The following is a 24,182-nucleotide window of genomic DNA, read 5'->3' as shown; positions in this document are numbered from 1 at the left end:
TGAGATGTGGGGGCTGTTTGTTACTGCAGCATAACCCGGCCTCCCCTGACTAGTACAGCAGCCTTAGGAAACACAAATCCGTAAGAACAGCAGTCCCAGGCAGGCTCAGCATAGCGGAAGTATTGTGTTAGGTACAGGTAGAAAGAAAGGCTTGAAAACCTCTTTACTTCTCTGTCTTCTCATCAGTGTCTTGACTTAAAAAAAAAAAAATCACTGCCATTTTGGCCTTTTGGTGACGGCTGCTTTCACCAAGACGCCCAGAACAAAACCGAAAAGCACCAATCAGACTCGTTTACTCAGATGCATCAAGTTGCCAATGAAACTGGGGACATAGATGAAGAAAGATGCAGAACGGAACGGAGTGGAGACAGTGTCCCAGGCCGAGGGGACGGGCAGCCTGAGCAAAGGTGGGGCACACTCACGGGACTCTAGGTACACAGGCTAAGTCCCCTCTGGTCACGTGTCTCCCTGCGGTCATTCCAGGCACCGAGAAAAGATGCTGTTCCATTCTCGGGGGAGTTTTCGAGGTGTGGGGGGTGCAGGACCACGAGGGCAGGAGGAGCCACATGCTGGGAGCAGCGTGAAGGAGACGCCTGCCTGTCTGGGGCTGGCTGGGCGGGCGCACCCTGAGCCTGCCTTTGCGCAGGCGTCTACGGGCACGGAGGGTTTTCTCCTCTGCTAGAGCCGTTTTTCTAACCTTCCCCTCCTGGCATGTGACTCTGGGTGGCTCCTGTTTGTGTGGGTGAGCCCAGCGAGCAGCCGGCAGCTGTGTGCTCTGTGCCCGCAGTCAGGGGACATACGGGGCTTGTTGAGGTTTCCGCCCATTTGCAAAGTCAGAAGAAAACTCACTGGGAAGACGGTTAAACCAGTTTGAAGCACCCGCCCGACCCCACCAGGGAAGACACCGAGACCGTGAGAAGAGCCCTTTTCTCAAAGCCAACTGGGGACATTTATTTCTCACCCCTGGGCCACGCTGATGTGTATGAGCTACTCTTTGGACTTTTTTTCTCAAGTTCATTTACCTATTTAACCTATTTTGTCGGACTTTTTGCTGTGGGACTCGAGGATTCCAAGGGAATCATGAAGTCGCACACCTGACTGGAAACTGGCGGCTGGGAGGGGCGCAGGGCGGCATCAGAACTCGCCGCATCCCAGCGCCGCGCAGTGAGCCCCCAACGAAGGCGTCCGGCAGTGGCAGCCAGCCCTCAGAACGGCGGAGCAGAGGCCCGGCCTGGCGACCTTTTCTGCGAAGCGAGCAGATGGCCGCACCCCGTTCCAGCTGCAGACACCACGCAGCCGTCTGCAAGACCGGCTGGCGCGGGGCACAGGACGAGTCCGCGTGGATGTGCTGGTGACGCCAGGCCATCGCACGCAGCAAGGCCTGTGTCCAGGGAAGGGGGAGCCTTCTGGCTAAATCCCCGTGGAGGTTTCAGGGAAGCAGGCTGCTCTGTCAAGAGGGCCACTTTGAGGTCAGACAGGGCAGGGGACAAGCCCTTGCTCTGTCCCTTACTCGCTGTGGGGACCGCTAACCCCTTGGGTTTAGCACGCCCAACGTCCACTGCGTGCTGCCTGTGTGCCACGCCCCGTGCTGCGTCGTGCTCCACGAGACCGGCTCGTGCCAGCCACACGCACGCCCGAGGTGCCGTGTCCTCAGGGTCACAGGACCCATGAGGGTGTGGTTAGGATCTGCGTGGCGGTCCCTTTCCATGCTCACACGCTAAACCACCAAGTGGTGATGGCTCGTCTAACAGGATCCGCACGTCCACAGGGACGTTCTGAGCTTCCCGTGAGGCAAGCTAAGCACAGCTGTAATAAGCGGCCCACTCGTGCCTGCTGTCTCACCGATCTCCTTCTAACAAACCCACCCCGCTAAGCCCGGCCATTCAATGGCTAGGGGCCTGCTCTGCCAGCAAGTCGCCCTTTCCTCAAGGTCTTGTTCTCGTCTGGATTTCAATTTCCCAAAGATAGTCTGAAAAAGAAATTCTGGAGGCCCCATCGTATCTTCCTCCGGCTCCAGGCAAAGGAGCCCATCCTCCTTAAGATGCGGGCAGAGGGGCCTCACAGGGGCAGATGCAAACAAAAGGCAGTAGCTGCAGAATCCCCGTGTCTAAGCACAGCTGGCCAAGCTCCCCTACTCCCCAGGGTGTCCCCCCGTAGCTGGCCCACTGTTACAACCAACCCTCCCCGCACCCCGGCTGCGTCTGCCCACTGGCCTCAGCCAGGCCTCCCCGCGGACTCTGCCTCCATCCAGCGCTGCCTCCTCAGCCCTGCCAGGCTACCTGGGGGCCGTCAGTCTCTCCCCCGCATGCCCTGCGACCAGGGCCCTCCAGGGACCTGCATTGTGGCCACAAATTCGAGGCCACTGCTTTTCCCGGAACCCCCAGTCTCAGCTGGGATTTCAGAAGCGGGGGCCGTGGCGTGGGCCCCGCACGTCCACGCCTGAGGAAGCGGTCCCACACCGGGGCCCTGAGGAAGTCTCTGTTTTAGCTAAGTGGGGAAAAGACAGGAGGGGCTTAAAGAATTGAGACCTCCCCTCCCTCAAATACAGCCCCGATCCACTCACAGGTGACAAGTTTCAGTCACGGATCAGGAACAATAAAAATTGCCGGAAACTACAGAATTCGGTGGCCGACCCCCGAGCAGAATAAATGATATTCTTCTGCCCTCTACTGGCGAAGAGCCGTGCCAGCCCTCACGGCGCCTCCAGGAAGGACGCAAACAAAGACCCCGACTCTCACCGCATCCTGCCCTTCCTCGAACAGCTGGGGACACCTGCTAGCCACCTGTCAGCGGAGAAGGCTGCCATCGGCACCACGCCCAGGCTGCAGGGAGACGCGCCCGTCTGTCTCACACGCGTGGGGCCACCAGGCTGCCAACGGACCCGGGACCATGCGTGGTGCTGCCTCACGCTGGGCCTTGAAGGGTGAACAGAGATGTTGACCAGAGTGGGATGGGAACAGCATTCCAGACTGAAGGAACAGCCTCGGCAAACTGAGGACACGGGGAGTGGACAGACTAAGCCCCCTCCAGCCACCCGTCGACCCCCTGGTCATTCCAGGGACTGGGAAAAGATGCTGTTTCCTTTGAGCTCCAGGTTTCGTACGGACACAGCCCTTGGCCTGGGTACGTACGTCCCCTGCCCCCTCTGACACTCTGTTTCCCCCTTTGTAAAATGACAGAGTCACGAGATAATGATATCTGAGGTTCTTTTCCGCTTAGAGAGTCTGGTCCTTCACAGGTCTTGGTTCAAGGCCACCACTGACATACTGAGGACAAAATATGCTGCGCCGGGAGTACCCACTTTGCACCCCCTCTTCCAGCTCTCTTACACTGCCTTCGGTGCCTCGGTGGAAGCTTGCTTTTCTGTCTACACAGCGAGATGCAGGGTTGTTTCTCTTCCCGGCCCACCCCTCACCCCGCTTGCTAGGAACAGGGTTCAAAGGGACAGCCCACTGCTGGAACACTGCTGGAACACAGCGGCCACTCGATTACCTCCAGACAGACCCAGCACTTTAAGAGAATAAATAAACATGGCTGCATCTGATCTCTTTCTCCCCACTTGGAAATTGTAACATCATTAGCTACAAGTAAATATATCAGTGGGATTAATGGAGTGAATCACAAAGCGACTTGATTGGATTTAAAACCACGTTATTTCTTTGGGGTGAATTAGTTAATTTAGCACTGTCGAGGGATGATGGATTGAGAACCCGGGGACTGAAAGTTCTTATTGATCCTGAGAATAGATCGGCACGAGGAGGAGAAGCTGAAACGGCTTCTCACCCCGTTTTCCGAGAGAAAGGAAACGTGGTTTTGGCACTCGTTAAACTGCACGGAAATACAGTGTTCCCTTTCAGGCAGGGGGTAGAGTTGGGACCTCATACGGTAGGTAGGTCCCAACCCAGATGGTAGGCACCATCTCAGAGGGTCCCCAAAGCTCACCGCCCCCTGGTATTCACACCCCTGTGTAATAATCTCTTCTCCTTTGGAGTAGACTTGCACAAGGGGCTGGCTTCTAACACAGAATGCAGCAGAAGGAACGAGATGGCACTTCTGAGATTAGGTTATAAAAAGCCTGCGGCTCCTGTCTCAGGTGCTACATCTCACCTTCTCTGGGTTGTGTGCTCCAGGGCGGCCATGCTGAGCTAGCCCTGTAGAGAGGGCCACGGCAGCGGGCTGGGAAGTGCATCCTCTCCCCATCCAGCCTTGAGATGACCTCAGACCAGGCTACCTTGCAACACCTGGACTGTAATCTCCCATGAGACCCTCAGCCAGATCCGTGCAGTTAAGCTCTCCTGTATTCCAGACCCATGGCATAACCTAGCCCATCCTACCCAGCACACTGCTCAATCCCGGAATCATGGACTGGGGGTGGGGGGTGGGGGGCAGAGCATTCTGAGAAAAACATTTGCTTCTCCTGCTCAAAACACAAGTTTTATATAAAATGGTTTTGAATGTGGAATATTACCTCACAAAAGCAGTGTCTTATAAAAAGGATTTTCAAATACTCTGTCTCATTGATTCCATTTCCACACTTGCACTTCCAGAACATGAGCTCCAACTCTCAGTTTATGTAGAAGGCAGGGCCCTCGGACAGGCGAATGGGTCAACACCCTCAGTGAGCATGCACCAGGGGCAGTTCTACACAAATACTCTCATGAAATTCCTACAATAGCCCTTCAAGGCAGATATATATAAGTTTCATTTTGGTAGACATTTCCTGAGCATTGACAGTTCCCTAAGCCCTGGGAAGTAGCCTTTTCTTTTTGAAGCTGGCCATCTGATGGGGAAAATCAATACATGGGAATGCCAACCCAAGTAGACCGCTCGAGGGGTAAGGTGTTAGCAGGTCCCAATGGGCACCTGAAGAACAGGGTGAACTCAGCGGAGGGGACCTTGCTAGCCAGGTCTGTTTGCAGGGGTCAGTCAGCTCAGCCTGAATTCTCTTAGTGATGGTATCATGGAACCAACCAAATTATTATTACTGCCCTTGATTTACAGATGAGCAAAATAAAGATTTCAGGAGTAAAATCAACTATTGGGGATCATCCAGCCTCTAGGTAGAAGTTGGTAGAAGTCACACTTGAGTCTAAACCAGGACCCCTGGCTCTTCCCATCTGATCTCATTGAGGCCCCAGCTACAGAGGCGGATGCGTTAAGGCAGCTCCTGGTAAGAAGGTTCCAGAACCTGCAGGCTGAAGCCTCCTTTATGAGGGAGGACATGCTTACAGACAACAGTCAGAAATCGAGAGATGTGCCTTACTTGTGTCAATGAAGACGGCATCCACGTAGATTTTGGTACAGAAAGAGCCCAGGATAAACCCGCAGGCTGGTCCAAATACCAGCATCGTGAACAGGATTCCTGGAAGAAGGAGATGAAAGATTTGATTACAAAACAGAGACCATTCAATGAGCAAAACCAGCAAAGGTCAAGGAGATTATTTTACATTCATCAGATGACATATCTGATTATACAAATCACATTACAGGAATTAGTCTAAAAATCCTAAAGGTGAAAGCTAGTATTCCTAATTTTAGGAAACTGTATATTGAAGCAGTGCATATTATGGTAGACCTCTTCAGTATTTTGGTACGATTGTTTTGAAATATTTGTGGGCCCTCATGCGTTTACTTTTAGAGGACTTTCCTCCATGTCAATCAAACATATGAAAATACATCCACATGTATCATTAAATATTTTTTCTGCCATCAACAATTTTGAAAGGATTTTTGTAATTTGAATTTTACATTTATTTGGTAACTTTAGCTTTAGGTAACTCATTTAATCTAGGTTGGCTAACATTTGCCGGCACTCACTGTGCAACTCAGGAATTCTTATGAAGTTATAAGAATCTAAGCCACAGTTTTTTTCCCAAATGTAATGAAATGCTTACAAGTCCCTAAATTTAGCAAATAACAAAGTTCACACAATGGTATGCTTTGAGAACATTTAATTAGATACATACTAATTCCAATTTTGCAATCCCCACCCCCACCCCCCACCATATTTTGAAGTCATTATGTTGTCGTGTTGTTGTTGCCGTAACAACTGCTCAGGACGTCAGCTTTTCTGTAGGACTTGAGAAGAAGACAGGCCCTGGGTGGTGCTTTCAGTATCTGGTGGATACAATACCCGGAATTTTGCAGAGACTTTTTTAGATCCTTCTGGGAAAAGTACTGAGCCCAAACCAAGACCCACGGGTTGTTATCTGTTTAATTAAATTTCATTTTGGTAGACATTTCCTGAGCATTGACAGTTCCCTAAGCCCCGGGAAGTAGCCTTTTCTTTTTGAAGCTGGCCATCCGATGGGGAAAATCAATACATGGGAATGCCAACCCAAGTAGACCGCTCGAGGGGTAGGTGTTAGCAGGTCCCAATGGGCACCTGAAGAACAGGGTGAGCTCAGCGGAGGGGACCTCGCTAGCCAGGTCTGTTTGCAGGGGTCAGTCAGCTCAGCCTGAATTCTCTTAGTGATGGTATCATGGAACCAACCAAATATTCACCCACTCGGTCGACATTTACTGGGCTCCTTCCCCGTGCCAAGCACTATCCTTAGGGTTGGGGATCCAGCATTGAACCAAACCGTCAAAAATTTTGGCCTCCATAAAGCTTGTGGACTTGGACAGGGGAAAAACCACCTGAGAAATGGTAGATAGGAACTCGAATGGTTTTCAAATACTGGACAAAGGAAGCCCTGTCTTCCCCACTTGTAGACCGGAACCTAGAACCCCAGAGCAAGCCCTTGAAGTAGGCTTATAGAAATGTTTGATGATGAAAAGAATGAGAAAAGATGTTTTATATCACAGGAGCAAGGCTGAATCCAGCCTCGGCATAATCTTAACTCTGTGATTGGAAACCTGCAAGTTCAGCACTGGTCGTGGCCCATTCTTCGGGGGAGGGAAGGGCAGCTGGAGAGCCGCTGAGACAGCAGCGGGTGTGGGGGTGCGTGGACAGCAGCCAGCCTAGGCAGGAGCAGCACCCACACCAGACCCAAGAGGTTCCTGCCTCAGGACGAAGCCAGCCACGTCTTCCCGTCTGGGCTGCAGGCCGTGGTGAGCCACGGGTCAGAGTTACAGGCGCTCTAAAGACAGCCCGGCAAGCAAACTAGCTGCGCAGGCCTCCCAAAAGGGACACGGGGCACGGGAATGCAGCTGTCCCGCCGAGGGTGCGGCACATGCTCTTCTCACTCAGCGTCGATACCCCCAGCTCTGGCCCTTGGCAGCCCCACCCCCACCGCCCATCACAACACGCCTTCCTTTCGTCGAAATGAAATAAATCCTCCAAACAACATAGTCATCACGGAGCCGTGCCCTAAAGACTGAGTGATGAAAAATACCATTAATACTTAATCACTGGAAGAAAGAAAGAAAAAAAGAAACCACCAAAGAGCTGAAGAGCTGGTGCGGGGATGGTGCGGTCACCCCCTATACTTGGGCCCAGATGCCCAGAACAGTGGGGGCTCCCCAGGCCCAGGGCCTCCGCCCAGCCCAGGGCACCTCCCGCTCCAGGTCTGCTAACACAGGGTGCGGGCCTGCACTCCGTCTGGGCTGTGGCTTTCTGTTACAGCAGGTCGAGTTCTCCTCCAACACCAGAGAAACCCGGCAGGACCCAGCTCCAACAACCAGGGAACGATGCCAGGCGCGCGTGCCTCTGTGCGAAGGGCACCTCCCCAGCCAGATGCAATCTCCAGAGGGGCCTTTCCTAAGTCGCTGCCCCACAGAGAGATGTCCAGGTAACCCCCAGCTGCAGCGCGTCCCCAAGCATCCCACAAAGGACCCTCTAGCAGTGGGGACGTGGGAGGGACCCTCGCGCCTCCAGAAGCGCCCCCTTCGCCTCAGAAACACCGCAGCGCGATGACTCAAATGAAGCGGCTTCAGAGGGCGCAGCCCAGGGTCTTCAGGGAAAGCCGGTCCCCCAGGCTGCGATTTTGTTCTTACTTGTTTAGCGAAGCCGCCTTGCATGTTCTGCCTCAGCGGGAGGGAAGCAGATCGCCCGGCACTAAAGTCCAGGGTGTGTGGCACGGAGGGCTGGCACCTCCGGTGCAGGAGGGGACGTTCGGTGGCCCGGTGCTGCGCCCTGCTGTCTGGGGATCCCTGTGCACAGAGGGGAGGGGGCTCTGCGGCACAGGACAGCCTGGGACAGGGAGCCAAGACAGCTCCTGTGGCACCACCCTGTGTGACAGGAGGCGTCTCACATGCTTAACCTCCCGGAATCCTTTCAATGACCCGGCGGGAAACCCGCTGGGCCCATTTTGTAGCGGAAGAAATGGAATCGCAGAGGCTTAGGGCCAGGCCCAGAACGCTCTAAAGACAGCCTGGCAAGCAAACTAGTTGCAGGACAGCAGCACGGTGGCAGGGATCCGAAGCCAGGTTTCTCCGACCCCCTGTGGGGAAAGTCCAGGTGAGCGCATGGACGCCTGGGTTCAAATCTCAGCCCTACCACTCCCCAGCTCTGTGAACCTGGACAAGGTGTCTTTTTGCCCCCTCATGCCTCAGTTTCCTCATTTGCAAAATGGAGGTACTGACAGACTGACTTCACAGGGCTGTGGCGAGGATTTAATGACCTCAGGTTTGAAAAACCTCTTAGAACAGCGCCTGGCCCACAGAAAGAATCAGGGGAGCGTTTGTGAAATAGATGATGCCCGATCTCTCCTACTACGATGAAAGCCAACGGGCACCTGGGTTCCTGGTCTCTCTCTTTTCAAAGCTCACGTCACCCTCCGTACCTAGTGTCCTAGAGCCACCCTCAGTGGGGGTGGGGCTGGGGCAGGCCGCGCCCAGGGGAGGGCTCTTGCTGGGAAGTCGCTGCAATCCGGAGCCTCAGCAGGGGCCAGACGGCCGCTCGCCAGGCCCAGCACGTTGCACACGGGACGTGAACCTGGCTTCCCAGGGACAAGATGCCTGGACAAGAGCAGGGGCCTTGTGCGGGAATGGGATGACCCCTGTGATGATCTAGCCCTGGCATGCCGGCCTGCGCACAGGCCTTCCGTAAATTGCATTAGCGTAAATCTTCAGTTCCCAAACTGTGTGCCCAGGCACACAGGGGGATTAAGGCTGTAGATGGAGTTAGGGTTGACTCTAATCAGCTGACCTTAACATAAAAAGATTATACTGGATTGTCCCCATGGGCCCAAGGTCATCACAGGGTCCTTTAAATGTGGAAGAGGGAAGCAGGGGAGTCAGAGAAGGGGCTGTGATGACAGAACCAGAGAGAGGACATCGTGAGAAAGACGGGACTAGCCGCGCTGGCTGTGAAGACGATGGGCAGAGCCTCTAGAAGCTGGAAAAGGCAAGAGAATGAATTTTCTCCTCTGAAAGGGACTGCAACCCTGCCTTGAGCCCAGGGAGACCCATTATGGACGTCTGACCTCCAGAAGCACAAGAAGATAGGATAACCAAATTGTCTTGTTGGATGTCACCAAACACGCAGTAATTTATTATAGCAGGGATAGTCAACCACTACAACTGCTGAGCAAATTTGAGGAAGGCCTGGGTGAAATTCCAAGGCTTCTCAGATCTGTTAACTGCTGTTATGCACAAACAGGATGTTGCACGAAGCATTTGTGTGAATTATCTGACCACGGAACCCTTTTTTGTGGGTCATTTCTCAGACCTGGTGTTGCACAGTCCGAGAGACACTGGAGTAGACACTAAGTCCCCCGTGGCAGAGACGGTGCCTCGTTATTCTTTATGTTCCCAGTCGGGCCCAGGGTCGATGCACCGTGAGCTCACGTCTGAAAGGACGTGTGAAGGAGAGCGGTCGCACGTGGCTGCGCAGAGACGGAGGGAGTGACTCACCTTGGCAGTGGCCTGCACAAGCTCACCTGGCCAGGGAGGGCAGAGCTGGGACTCAGGCTGTGACCTGGTACCCCCTGCACGTGCTGCTCTCAGCGCTGGGGACCCTCCATTCAACACGCCTCCTTATACGATGCAATGTGACCATGGGACTCACCACTGAGCCTTCACCAGGGGTCAGGCCAGGTGCATATGACCAGGAGAAGAATTCAGAAATGCAACCAGAAACTTCTATTTGGAATTTACCGGTCCAGGAAGAAATATTCAACTTTATTACTATTACTGATATGTGATAATTAACTAAAGTACCAAGGAACATCATGTTTGCAGAATGTGACAAATTGTCAATTCTGAGTTGTTCATAGACATGCTAAGGGCCAAGACCAGTCTAGACACTTTCGAAGAAGCAGAGCAGTTGTCAAGATTTGGCCTAGGAGATGTCAGGATTTCTCTTAAAGCCAGTGATGAAGACAATGTGTTTTAGGCACAAGGAACAATGAATATACCAACGAAGCAAAAGGGACAGCCCACAAACAGCCCCACACCTACACGGACACCTGACTTACGGCTAAGTGGACATCATAAAGCAATGACACAAAGGATGGTCTTTTGTCATAAATGCTGCTGGGACAACGTGAAATTATAGCAGGAAAAAACTAACCCCACCTCACAGCACATGTAAAAATCAATTCTAAGTGGATTAGAGGCCTCAAGTGTGAAAACAAAGCAATGAAGCTTCTAGAAGATAATAAAGTACTTTTATGATGCTGGGTGTAGGGAAAACTTTCTTAAACCAACAGAAAGCACTAGCTATTGAAAGAAAAGATTGATAAATCAGTCTGCATTACAATCAACAACTTCACTCATCAGATTCAACAGAACAGCCCACTAAGAAAGCAAAAATGTGGGAAAATATATGTGTCACATCCATCATTTTACAATATGCATAAGAATCAGAGGGCTCCTACCTAAGATTATATAAAATGACTGTAAATTAATGATAGACAAACTAGTGGAAAAATGCACAGAAATGTTAATGGACATTTCATAAAAGAGGAACTCCAAATGAGTATGAAGATATGAAAAATGTGAAAAACATGAAAATATGAAAAAAATGCTCAAAGGCACTAGAATTTAGGAACATGTAAATTCAAACCACAATGAACTACCATTACATTCTCAGCCGGTTAACGAGTTTGATGATACTAAGTGTTGGCAAGGATCTGGGGCCCTTGCACCCCCCTAGTAGGAGTGGAAACTGGATGACTGCTTCAGCGGTGTATGAAAAACTGAAGATAAATCAATTCAGTGCCTCACAATTCTTACTCCTAGGTGAATCCCCATAGGAAACATGCTGATGTACTGGGAGATGCATCCAAGAATGCCTGGACCACTACTGTGCATAAGATTTTCAAACTGGAAACACCTCAAATGCCTGTATAGTAAAATTGTGATCTCTCCATACTCTAGGATACAGCAAAGAAAACAAAATAATCATCAACAATACGGATGAATCTTAAAGATACGATGCCAAGGAAAAGAACATATACTGGTGGGATTTCACTCACATAGGATTTAAAACCGCAAAATTAAACTCTTTGGTGACATACACCTAGGCATTCAGACTATAAAGAAAACCAGGGAGGTGGACGTGATAGAAGTCAGGATTGTGTTTACTGCCGGGGCAGGCAGGGAGTTATGACTAAGAAGGAGCCTGGCAGGGTCGGAAGAGGGGGTCCTCCAAAGCTGCTTTGTGCTTGATTTGTTTGCAGGCTACATGGATGTTTGTTTCACAACAAATTGTAAGCTGTAGATCTACACTTCATGCAAAAAATGGCTGTTATATTTTTCATACGGACACACGTGTGCACCTGTGGTACATGTGATAATAGATGCATATACCCAAGTGGCTACTGATTGAGCGCTTACTGTATGACGCAGAGACTGCACTATGTGATTCATACATGTTATCTGACGATTCCTTCTAGCAACACAATCAGTTCGGTGCCGTCATCTCATTGCAATGTTTTGTCCAAGAAGGAACCGAGGCTCACTTAAGCAGCTTGCCCCATGGCACGTGGCTTCCAGGTGGCGGCTTAACCACTGTACACTTCTGCAGAACTGTGTCCCCAGTTAGCTGGAGCACAAGAAAACAAGGTTAAAGAACAGAAGCCAAATCGAACTCAAAACTCTGCTATTCAAAAGCAGCTGCTTGAAAGGACGGAGCCATTTGCACGCACGGACACGCCCCCCAGAAAGCGAAGCTGGGGAGGCCCTGCGACTGGCCTTGGCGAGGCAGGCGAGGTGCAGCAAAGAGTGGGTTCTGGCGCTGGGCTGGATGTGGAGCCAGGTGTCACCACTGCACTGCCAGGATGCCTGGGAGGGCCCTCAGTCCCTCTCTGCTGGTTCCCGAGTCTGAAGGATGCTAACAAGACGTGTTTTACACGGCTGTAGTGAGCAATGCGTGAAAGCAAATGTAGGGTCTAGGGTGACCCCTGACATAGGTGAAGCAGTTCACAGACGTCAGTTTCCACTGATAACTACAGTGAAAGATGCTGCGGGTGCCCGTTCCCCACAATGCCATCCGGCCCTGAGTCTTCTGCAGCCAGGCTGGCTTGAAGGCTTGCTCTTGGCAGACACACCAGCACTGGCAGGCTACAGTGGCACACACAGCACTGTGTGCAGAAAATGCGCCCCCTCCCTCCTGAACCTTTTCTGTTTTTCTCTTTGCCAAAGCGAGGCACGGGCTGGGCTCCTGCGTGCACAGCAGGCACCTGCACCTGGTGGCAGGAACTCCGTTTGCCGCTGAAAGCAAAGGCGGACAGGCCCTGGAGAGAACCAGGGACTTCTGCCTGCACCTCAACTCACTTCCCAAATTAAGCAAATCCATTGGTAGTTCTGCCTCAGTCTCCCTATGTGGACGAAAACACAGAGACCATCTGACTGCAGGGAAGGGCAATGTCAGGTGTGTCGGTGAGTATGGTACGAGGGCTCCCTGTGCCTCAGTTCCCTCTTCTGTAAAATGGGCTGACAAAACCCCTACACCTCCTACGGAGCCTTTGAGGATCCAATGCGTAAATGCACAAAAAGAGCGTCAGATTGGTTCCTGGAACATAGACATTCTCGAAAAACCGCAGCTATTATTCATTCTTCTCCCTGGTGCCTCCAGCAGCAGGATTTTCCTTTTCTGCCTTCTGAGTTTTACTTTTTTGATCACTTAGGTAAGTGATGCTTATTTCAGAGAATGTGGAAAATATAGAATCATATCAAGAAATAACATCAATTTCATATTTATCTTTAGCTATTTTTGTATTTGTATTGTTATTTCTTCCCGACGTGTTTTCCATTCATAGACAGTACACATTAATTTAAAAACAAAACCCCTTTTATGCATTTTAAAAGAAACACATGCTCATTAAAAATGATCTGGGAATAAACCGAGCACAGAGAGGCAGCAGGACACAGTGGCCGAGGACACAGGCCCTGGAGCTGGATGGCTACGGCTTGTAGTCACTAGCTGTGTGACCTTCGGAAAGTTCCTTGCCTTCTCTGAGCCTCCGCAGTCTCACCTGAGAGTGGGGTTGCTGCTAGTTTTGATGCTTAAGTGATTAACGCATGACAGGGGCTTTACTGGCCTACAGCACGTTTTGGCTATCGTCACCGAAAAGATGATGACACAAATCGCCACCTCCCCCCACCCAGAAAGAAACACTGATAGCCGTTTAGACGTTCCCTTCTAGTCTGTGTCTATGCACAAGGTTTATTTTTTTAGAGTAATTTTTTTAAAAAAATAAACAGCCAACAGAGCTCTCCTAATGACAGAAAGCCTGGAGACAAATGACAAGGCTCTCTAAGGAATGTATTCCGGAAGGAGGGAATTATCTGTTGCAGCAGAACTGCAGGTGCTGAGGGAACGGAACTGCAAGGACCAGGCGTTTCTCAGCCGCCCCTGGGAGGGTGGTGGCGGGGGGACCCGGTGTTCTTGGGAGTCACGCTGCCCGGCGCCCGAGCCCCTGCTGGGATCCGCCTGACCGGGGAGGACACCGGAGGACACTGAGGTCTCATGTGACAGTCCCGACTCCTTAAAGGTGACCTCGACAACACCGCGCAGGGCAGCAGAAGGGCAGAGCTGAGGGTTCTGTGCGTGACAAGGTGAGAGACCTTCACCCCCCAGGAGGAGTCTGAGGCCTCCTTTGGAGGGATGCTAAGATCTGCCTGGTGGGACCTGCAAACAAGAAAACGGTCTCTCCTGTAGTGTCGCGCTGAGCGGGCACGCGCGGGTGGCGGCATCCACCTCCTTAGAAGGGAAGCGGTCGGATTAATCTTTGGGTGTTGTCTGATCACAAAGGCGATGCATCCAGAAGAGGGGGAAACGCCATCATCCTACAACCCTGAAGCTGTCGTTCTCTTCAGGCCTTCATCTCTGCTGACGCATTCGAGGCCAAACAGTAATTCTTGTGACTCCTTGACGAGTATTATGACCTCCTTTTTGCAGATGAGAAAACAGAAGATCAGAGAGGCCGGTCAGCTGCCCCGAGGTCACACAGCTTGCACATGGTGGAAGTGGAGGGGAACTCAGGCCTCCAGGGACCTAGTTTTTAGGAAAAGAGCAGCTATGGTGGCACAGCTGTGAAGGCTTTGAAATCAGCCAGACCCGACTCCAACCGGGTTGGGCGCCTGGCTGCACTTCTCAATTTCTGCACGATTCACTTCCCAAGTCCGAGTCTGGGAACGAGCGTAGCTACCTTGCAGGACAGTGAGGCTACGCAATGCATGCAAAGCTTATGCGGTCTGCAACGTAATAGATGCTTTCTAGAATTATCTCGGGTCTCAGGAATGACGAATCTGAGAACGGACGCCTGCACGGCTGGTCTCCCCTAGGCGTGTGTCTCTTTAGCTGGGCTCAGGGTAGTTTTAGCAGTAGGTGGTCCCCTCGGGTGGGAAGAGTGAGATGGAAACTCAGGTTGGCTGTGGCTCGTCCCCACTAGAGGGCAGCACCAGCCTAGAAAACAGAGCGATTCCAGGCTGGTTGAACAGCCTTGTCCAGCCCTTCCTAACTGCCCCTGAAACCCTCCATCAGAGAGCTTTGCTCTGCTCATCTCCCACTTGCCTTCCGTGCCCTCAATTTATACAAATGTATTCCCGTGTCTTGAAATCTGCAGGCTGAACATTCTCAGAAGGAGCATTCTGCATCGTACGTGCATGAATAAAACATGACCCATAAACAGCAGGAAACCTGCAAAACATGCGATGCATATTTACCGGGGGCCCAGTGCCAGCCGCCTGCTAGCATTACATAACTGACCTTGCTATGTCTGAGGAGGCGACGGGTGAGGGGGATGGAGAGGGCAAAGAGGTGACCGTTCACTGAGTGCACATTATGTGCCAGACACTGCACATAATTTGCGTGGCAGAATCATCTCCTGCAAAGTTTATCAGAAAAACAGGACGCTAAGGCTGCTACGCCCACCAGCTCATGCACGTCTCCCCACATCGTCACACCTACTGCCCCTTAGGTCAGACACAGCCCTGGGTCTCAAACTTGGCTGCATATTAGAATCAACCTGGGAAACTTTAAAAATATTAAGTCCTGGGTCCCGCCCTGGAGATTCAGATGAAGCTGGTCTGGGCTGCAGCGTGCACACTGGGCTTTTGCCAAGGTCCCCAGGTGACTCTACCTGGGCTAGAGAGTCTCTGCTCCCTGTTCACCTTGACAGAGCTTGCTTCGCTGTGAAGCAGCACCCGGAGTGTCACCGGCACTGATAGAAGAACCAGCTGGCATCCAAATGCATCTGGGCCCACAGGTTATGGGAAGGACGTGGATGCTATCTGATATCTGCCCTGCAAGGTGGAGGGGCAGCCAGTCACTACGTGTGGCCACTCCGAGGTCACCAAGCATGGTAGCCGAACCTGAATCTCTTGTGCCATCAGCCAGAGCAGCTCTATGTGCTGCCACAATTGTGCACGCTCAGCCACAGGACTCTGCCTGGTGCACCCAGCATGGGCCTGGGGACACCAGGTGTGGACCCTAGCCCTGTCCAGTCTCTGGGCCTTGCTGGTGCTGGTCCTCAACCCCATTTCTCCCTCTCCTACAGGCCCCTAGCAGTTCATCAAACCCCTAACCCCCCATGCAAAGCCTGCTTTAAATACCACCTCCTCCAAGAGGACTTCCTAGATTGTCTCTCTTTTTTTCCTTTGCCTTCCCTCTTCTGCTATAGCAGCTGGGCTGAGGCTTATTTTGTAGTTCTACCTATAGTCTATCTGGACGCAAAACCAAAAGTTCCACGTATTGGGCATGTCATAATAATTGTAGGCTCAGGGAAGACAGAGACCACGTTTAAAAACAAACAACAAAAAAACCCTTTTCCATGGGGGCAGTACAGCCCTTTGCTTGGAGGAGGGACCAGGTTTGTGTGTTGAACAGTAAATTGATTACCACCTAGGCATATGGGGGCGAGACAAGAAGCCCTAGAATCATGGAGAAGGTTGTTTCTAGTAGATGTCATCCTACAAGGCTAGACTATTTCAGGATGCTCACGGTCAAAGCTGCAGCTGAAACCAGTCTGAGAAACCAGACTGAGAAACCAGTCTTGGTTTCTCAACTCAGCTAACAGAAGCTTCTTTTCTTTCTCTCCAGCCCCTGCAGGGCCTTACTGGGGCAAAGGCATCCGCCTCTCTGGCTGGCTGGCAACGGGCAGGAAATGCACCCTAAAACAACAGAGTGCGCCTTCATGAATGGCCCACATCCTGTTTGCGAGCCAAGTGGGGCCCTCCCAGACACTCTCTAGGGACATCCTATCAGACGCAGGTCTTTCTGGGCTCCCTGCTGGCCCCGCCCCAGCTCCCAGCAGTGTCAGTGAAGAGATGGCAGGGCCTGGTGTCACGAGTCTGGGCTTGGAGTTTCTGGAAGGCCACTCAGCTGCAGGAGGCTGCTGCCTTGGTGACTCCATCTGCAAAATGGGGCAGTGACCTTCCCTGCTCACCTGCTGGTAGTAAACTCTGTCCCCCCAAATCCATGCTGAAGCCCTGGTCCCCAGTACTCAGTATGTGACTGTATTTGGAGATTGGCCTTTAAGTTGGTGATTTTGTTAAACTGAGGCCTGAGGGTGGGCTCAATCTGGTTCAGTCTGACTGGTGTCCTTGTGGAAGGAAGACGTCTGTCTTGCCACCTCCCGGGCACAGCCTGCATCTCCGAAGGATGTCTTAGGTGCCACGGTGGATTTTCTAGGGGCCTCGGGGACACGTTCGCCACAGAGCGCTGCCTGGAGTCCCCGAGGCTCAGAAACCTCAGGCGGGACCCACACGTCAGGGACCCAGCAGGCCTCGTGTCAGAGGTGAGGCAGTATGACGGCCAGCTCTGGGGACAGGCCAGCCCCCGTGGACAGGGCCCCCCAAAGTCAACTCGCCGTTCTTGGTGAGTACGTCTCACCCCATTCAGCGGCGTGCTCAGGTGTTCACCCAACAGGGATATGGTGACCCACGTCTGTCTTCGCCGCTGGAGCGTGGGAACCCTCAGCCACCTGGATGCGGCCCCACCGATGCCATCGCTAAGGGCAACAACAAAATGACTTTCCATTAAGTACCTGCCCTGTGCCAGGGGCTTCAGACGTAACGTATAATTTAATCCTCACAACAGCTCTGAGATGTAGGTGTCTCCATTTCCACTTTACAGATGAAGAAACTGAGGCACGGAGACGCTAGAGCACCAGCCCACGGCCACGCCACTGCACGGGGGCCCCGGTCCTGTGGGATCCTGCGCTTCTTCCCACTGACCTCTCAGCAAGAGCAAATAGCAGCCGGAGGGCCGAGTGCCATGAAACCCTCCTAACTCTAAATTCATTTTAAGGAAATCTAATTAATTCCAAAGGAACCAGCGTCTGCAGGGCGCTGGAGACCCTGCTCTGAGCCGCAACCCAGCGGGTCTCGAGGGAGGCGGAACTGGACTCAAGTGGCCTGGGGGGGCCTCTACCTGGGACTCCGATCCTCACTCGCAGCGTGGGGGGACTTCTGGCCTTAGTTTACCCATCCTGGACTCAACAAGTGTGTGCTCCACCATCAGTGGAAACGGCAGTAAATGCTCAGACGTGTCCTCTTGTCACCAGAGGGAGCCAGACGCCTTCTCATCCGAGGGACTGGCTGCCTCACCAGCGTGGCAGGGGCTGTGCAGGTCAAGATCGGAGGGTCGCCGGCTCCTCTGGGGGTGTCCCCCCAGCCCACCTTAGGAGGACGCAGCAGGGGCCAGTGAGTCTGGCAGATCTGTGGTTATCAGCGAATGCCCCCATGCTGTGTCTGTCAAGAAGACGACCGTCCCCAACAAGCCCGAGAAGGGAAGGGAGCCCCCTGCGACCCCAACCGTGGGGCCTCCAGTTCCCTGACCTCACGCAGTCTGTACCTGATGCAGTTCACCTTCCTAGAACTAGCTGAATCAGCCTCTCCCCTGTTGTAAGCTGTCAGGGGCTCCCTACTTTACAATATAAAGTCTAGACTTTGGACTGGCACTGTCATGGCTAGGAACAGGGTCTTGATACGAGGCTGCAGGACCATACGCCGCGCTGGGGGACGGGCCTCTGACAGCAGGCTGGGGACACCCACACAGGCGGGGGGGACCAGGTCCACAGGCTCGGCGTGCGTCCTGGAGGGCAGGGGCTGACCCGGCTCTGATGCTCACGTACAGCGTCCAAGGCGGCCGCCAGTGAGCACCAGGGCCAGCCTGAGCAGAGTCAGAATCGGGCACTGGGGGAAGGGAGGGAGGGTCCCCGGGGCACCGTCAATCAGCGGATCCAGGCCCAGATTCCTGAACAGGAGGCCCTCCCTCCGCAGGAACAAACGAGCAGAGACTCAGTGATCACGCACGCACAGGGTGCAGCATGCAGATGGGAGCTGCGATTCTGGGATAAAGCAGAAATCCCCCCATCAAAACTATATCCTGCACCCAGAAGAACTGACAGCAGCAATGTCCGGAGCAAACCATAAAACATGGGCTGTAGCTACAGAAATCCTTCCTGTCCACGGGCCGGGCTGGTGTCCTGAGATTCTGACTGGGACAAGCAGACTGCAGAGGTGCCAACCAGGTGGGACCAGCTGCAGGCAACAGCTGCATTCTCACCTCCCCCCACCCTCCTCCAGCAGTGCCCCTATGCCACGGGTTTTGCCTGAAAAACTGTGGAAAACAGTCAAGGTGTGAGGGAAATGCAAATTTCACCCTGATTTACCACTAAGGGGGACACGGCTGCTTGCTTACATGCTGATTCCGGAGCCTGGAGAAACGCAAGGACGGTTATCAAACCCCAGGTTTATGTATTCCGCGAGAAGGGAGCTGTCACTGTCAGAAGTTGACAGAGTTCAGCAGGAACGAGTCACGCCAGACCAACTTCATTTCCTCCGTGGTTTTCTGATGGGGTCAGGAGGCTGATTAGATCGGGGGAAGTCATAAACACATTAGGCTGCGTGGCAAGTACAGACTGGACAGACATGATCGCACGCTACACGCGAGAGCGACACCGCGCAGTGCCGGGATGCAGAGCTGGCCTGGCCGCGCCACCTCACAGCGACAGGCCAGGGGCCTGGAGTCTTGTCGAGCAGGAGGGAGATCTCGGGAGGAAGCCAGAAGGCTCTCTCCCATCCTGTTCTCTACATACATGATGGATACACTGGCACGTCATACCCATTTGAGAGACGAGGTTACTTAATGTACAAGGGGTGGATGGAGGGTTCAAGATGAATAACATAGAGAATCCACAGGCACCAACGATCGGGATGAAATTCAGCCAGGATTCACGTAGAAGAGCTTCAGGGTAGGGTGAGGGGGGTATGGTGCACGAGCGCCTCAAGGCAGGAAGAGTTTCAGTAGACCGGAGTCTCAGCACAAGTCCCCAGCAGTGAGGCAGTTGTCATCAACACAACCTCGGTGGCATTGATAGGGTCATCAACACAAAGGGGTGGCCCTCACTCTCGTACAGTCAGCGCCCAGCACGTCAGTCTAGAATATGGCCGCGTCACCTCCTGGGAGACGGACGGATCTAGAAGCCAGGCCATGCGAGAACAAAGGGACTGGAGACATTTAGCCTCATGACAGAGCCGTGACAGAAGCACTGTCATGGGGAACAAGGGCTCGACCACCGTGTTTCCCTCCAGAAGCCAGAACCGGATTCAGGATGCAGTTACGACCTCTCGGATGACAAGGAGCACCGAGCCCAGGACTGGCTGTCTCGGGAGGTAGTGAGCTGCTCAGCACCAAAGGTGTCCAAGTAGAGGCCGAGTGCCCAGGTGTCGGGGTTGAAGAGGACGGCATTCCTGCCGGATGACGGGAAGGCAGACAAAATGATCCCCAAGTTTAAGTTTCTAGGATTTGTATCTGGGCAAACTCGCCACCCCAGGCAAGGGATTTAAATCCTTCTCACTCACTGCTCCATAACCACAGGTGGGAAGTACCTTCCTGAGGGGACAGAAGTGACGATGCGCAGCACGGGGAGGGCGCAGGGTGTGGGGGTGCCCACCAGAGAGCCGGGCCTGCTGCTGGTCACTTCTGCATGCTCGTCTGCTCTCTCCAGAGCCTCGGGCTGGATCCACACCAGCTGCCTGACTTTCTGTCTCTGGCCCGGAAGATGGCTTTTCTGGAAAACTTCCCTCTCCAGATAGTGATTCTCTCTAGAGAAATTGGAGTGGCAGGGTTCTAACCCCCAGACTGGAGAATGGAACAGAGGTGTTGGGAAGGAACGTCTCCTTTTAAAAAGGCAACAGGACAGACAGACAGATGGATGGCAGGCCTTCAAGGCGCCCCTGAGACCAGAATTGGAGAAACTATCCCGATAACGGGAACAAACACTGTGAGCCTCATTTTTCTGGAAAATTACTTCTGGTTCTGCCTGGAGAGGAGGGGGAGGGAGGGGACAGTCGTGCACAGCAAGAAAGCAGGGTCCGGTTCTGACTGCACTGTTCAGTTTGGGGTTAACTGAAGCGAACAGATCATACTCCTCTCATCAGAAGAACTGGGGCAGTTGCAAACAGCCTTTTTTTTTTTAAGTTTTACAAGGAAAATAACTGTCTAGTTCTGATACGTGACAGGCTGGCTTGAAGGGGGACAGGTTGAAGGGGGAAGGTTCTCTAAAGCACTGGTTCTCAATCAGCAGCAATCTTGCCCTCCAGGGGACAAGTGGCTATGCCTGCAGTTTGCTTGTCACAGCAGGGAAGGGGCTGCAGCTGGCACCCAGACAGCAGAGACCAGAAAGGCTGCTGAACGAGCTGTGACGCACAGGACAGTCTCCACAACAAAAGAATTTTCCAGCCTGAAGTGTCACCAGGGCCGAGGTTCAGAAACCCTGCTCAGGAGCCACGGAGCTGCGGCTGATCTCAAAGCCTTGCTCAGCTCCCAACCTCATGGCACAAGCAGGCAGGGTGGGGGGTGGGGAGGGAAAGGTGAGGATGTCACCAGGCTCTGTGTCACATGGGCTGTCATCTGGCACAGAGAATGGAGTAAGCTTGAGGAACACAAGATCAAAACTCGAGCCCCATCATTTTAGAGCTCTCGATTTTCTTTGAAAGCTGGAATAAACGTTCTCTTTCTCTGGCCCCTGAGCCAACCCTTCTGTGAAGTCGGAAGCGTTCTCCTAACACCCCGTCACACTGTCCGTGGGGCAGAGTGTCCTGGGAGGAGGAGAGAGGAGACCAGTGCTACCGAGCCCCGATTACGAGCCGAGAGCTGATGATACCGTAACGTAGACCTGGAAATCTCGCTTTTCAGAGATGATGGAACCCAGAGGTCACGCGTCTTGAACAAGCCCCTGGCTCATCTCCTAGCCGAGGACTTTGACTCCAAATTGGTCTCCCAAGCTCCTCCACTAAAGCTCCAGTTTTCGAACCGGGCTCCTTGGTGCAGGGATTACCAGGCAGAGGGTGGGGTGGGAGCCGACTGCGGTCGAGGTCGAGGTCCTGATTCTGACATAACCGGGGTTCCCCCTTCTCCAGTCTATCCTGTGGACGTCTAAGGTTTTTACAGTGGGTTGAATGATGGTCCTCAGAAAGGTATGTCCATGTCCTGGAACCCGTGAATGTGACCTTACTTAGAAAAAGGGCCTTTGCAGATGTAATTAAGGATCTTGAGATGAGATCACCCTAGATTACCCCAATGGGCCCATAAATCTAAGTGCCCTTATAACAGACACACAGAGAAGAGAGGGAGGGAGAAGAGGAGGCTCACAAAGCCAGAGACTGGGGTCATGTGGACACAAACCAAAGTACACCTGGCTCTGCCAGAAACTGGAAAAGCAAGGAAAGACTCTCCCCTGGAAGTTTCAGAGGGAGCACAGCTCTTCTGACAGCTTGACTTCAGATTTCTGGTCTCCACAGACACGAGAGAATAAATTCCTCTTGTTCTGAGTCACTAAGTCTGTTTTGATACATAACAGCAGTCGTAGGAAACCAATGGAGTTTTCTTTAAAAAAAAAAAAAAAAAAAAAGAGACCTGGCTGGGCACAGTGGCTCACACCTGTAATCCCAGCACTATGGGAGGCCAAGGCAGGAGGACCACTTTATCCCAGGAGTTCAAGACCAGCCTGGACAACATAGTGAGACCCTGTCTCTACAAAAAATAAAAATTAGCCTGGGGTGGTTGTGCACAACTGTAGTCCCAGCTACTTGGGAGGCTGAAGCAGGAGGATTATTTGAGCCCAGAATTTGAGGTTACAGTGAGCTACGTCATGCCACTGCACCAGCCTGGGTGACGCAGTGAGATTCTGTCATATAAAATAAAATAAAATGAAATAAACCTATAGAAAAATTTGAAAGCCACTACCCCTACTGGGTCATCTCCCTGAGAACGTCACTTTACTTAAGTCCAGAGCAGAGACACAGAAAACCATTATCAAATGAAGGTTGAGTAAATAATTGTTTGAGGTTGGGCTGGGCCAAATCTCCTTCTAAATACATGATTTAAAATCCAGTAAGAAAAAAGAATAGTGGTTATGCTTATGAGGCTTGGAATTTCTCTTTTCTTTCCAAAGGCCTCCGTTTTGCACCATCCAAACCCAAACCCTAGAGGCCTATTAACTAACTGGAAAACTACTGGAAATTGTGAGGAAAAACCGGAGGTACGAGCATTGCCTTTGCTGTCCAGGTGTGTCACACAAATCGCGTCACAGGTAAGACCAACTGGCACCACTAATTGTACCCTTGGTGACAGATGAAAAAAGACAGGCCCTGGTTGAGAGACACCCCACCCCCCGGTTGTTACGCAGGTTATTTGGCAGAAGGAGGAGGAGCGGGTCACGCCCGGGGCCCCGATCACAACTAAGACAGGTGCAGGGTGACCTGCCTGCCAGGAACAGCGGAACAGCAAAGGCTGCCACAGCGGCCTGTGATCACAAACTCCCCCAGTCGCCGGGGCGTCCATGCATCGGGAAGAGCGCTCAATGCCACCACCGGTCACTTCGTAAAACCCAGCGCCACAAGATAGTTATTCTGATATGGGTGACACTTAGCCTCAAATGACTGTTTCTTCTGACATGTATTTTTTCCTCCTCTGACATATAATCTTTAAAGGGCTAAAATGGGAGTGACTACAGCTCCCAGTTGCTCTGTTCCTGAGTCCACAGCACTCAGCCCGGCACACAGAGCCCCCGAGTGCCTCCCTCCCACCTGCCTTGGGCGCAGCCAGAGGGGAGGGTGCTGTGTTCTGCGGATGTTTCCCCTGCAGACTGTGGCCTCTCCGTGCTCAGCCACCCTGCTTGTCCTCACGCTCCCAGGCAGGCACAGGCCTGGCACGGGGCAGTACCGGCTCCCGGGAAGGAGCGCCAGGGCTCAGCTGTTCCTCTCTCTTCCATCTCCGCCCGTAAACTCCCTGCTCCTCGACTTCCCCCTGCCCCAGGACAGCGTTGCCAACGTCCCCGCTGAAGTTCACCTCCCACCCCCGCGATGCCTCTGTGCCCTTCACTGGGCCGTTCTTATCAAACTCACAGAAGAAGGTGCACAGAGCTGTGCCCTTCCCTCTGGCTTCGTTTTTTCCCTCTGATGTCACTGTTTGCCATGTTCTATGTTCCTTGTGCCCCACACATACCACTGGTTTAAATTACTGACTTATAAAATCGTGGTGAAATTCACATAGCATAAAATTTACCGTCTTAACCATTGTTCAGTATACAGTTTGGTATATCTAAAAAAACATCTAAAAGGCAGATGTTTTAAATGATGGAAATTTCAAACATAAAAGTAGAGCAAATGGCCAAGAATAATGAGGCCCAGATACAAGACGGCAGCCAAAGCCATCACCAACTTACGGCCGGCCCCCGTTCTGTCTATACCCCACCCACTCCTCCTACCCCTGTTATTTTAAAGCCAATCCCAGACATCATTTCATCCATACCTATTTCAGGACCTGTCTTTAAAAGATTAAA

General features: G+C 52.5%; 1 protein-coding gene across 3 annotated transcripts in view; it reads right to left on the bottom strand.

Moving 5' to 3' along the window:
- Positions 1–24,182, bottom strand: part of SLCO3A1 (solute carrier organic anion transporter family member 3A1) — a 283,652-nt gene that overhangs the window by 62,586 nt on the left and 196,884 nt on the right. For all 3 annotated transcript variants that reach the window (XM_012757050.2, XM_076004789.1, XM_012757051.2), the window contains exon 3: positions 5,264–5,362. In XM_012757050.2, the coding sequence (XP_012612504.1) occupies positions 5,264–5,362 (99 nt within the window). The remainder of the gene's footprint in view (positions 1–5,263; positions 5,363–24,182) is intronic.

This window comes from Microcebus murinus, chromosome 7 (assembly GCF_040939455.1).
Source record: "Microcebus murinus isolate Inina chromosome 7, M.murinus_Inina_mat1.0, whole genome shotgun sequence".
NCBI lineage: Eukaryota > Metazoa > Chordata > Mammalia > Primates > Cheirogaleidae > Microcebus > Microcebus murinus.
Note: the sequence above shows the minus strand (reverse complement) of the source record. Positions and strands in the feature narration are given on the sequence as shown.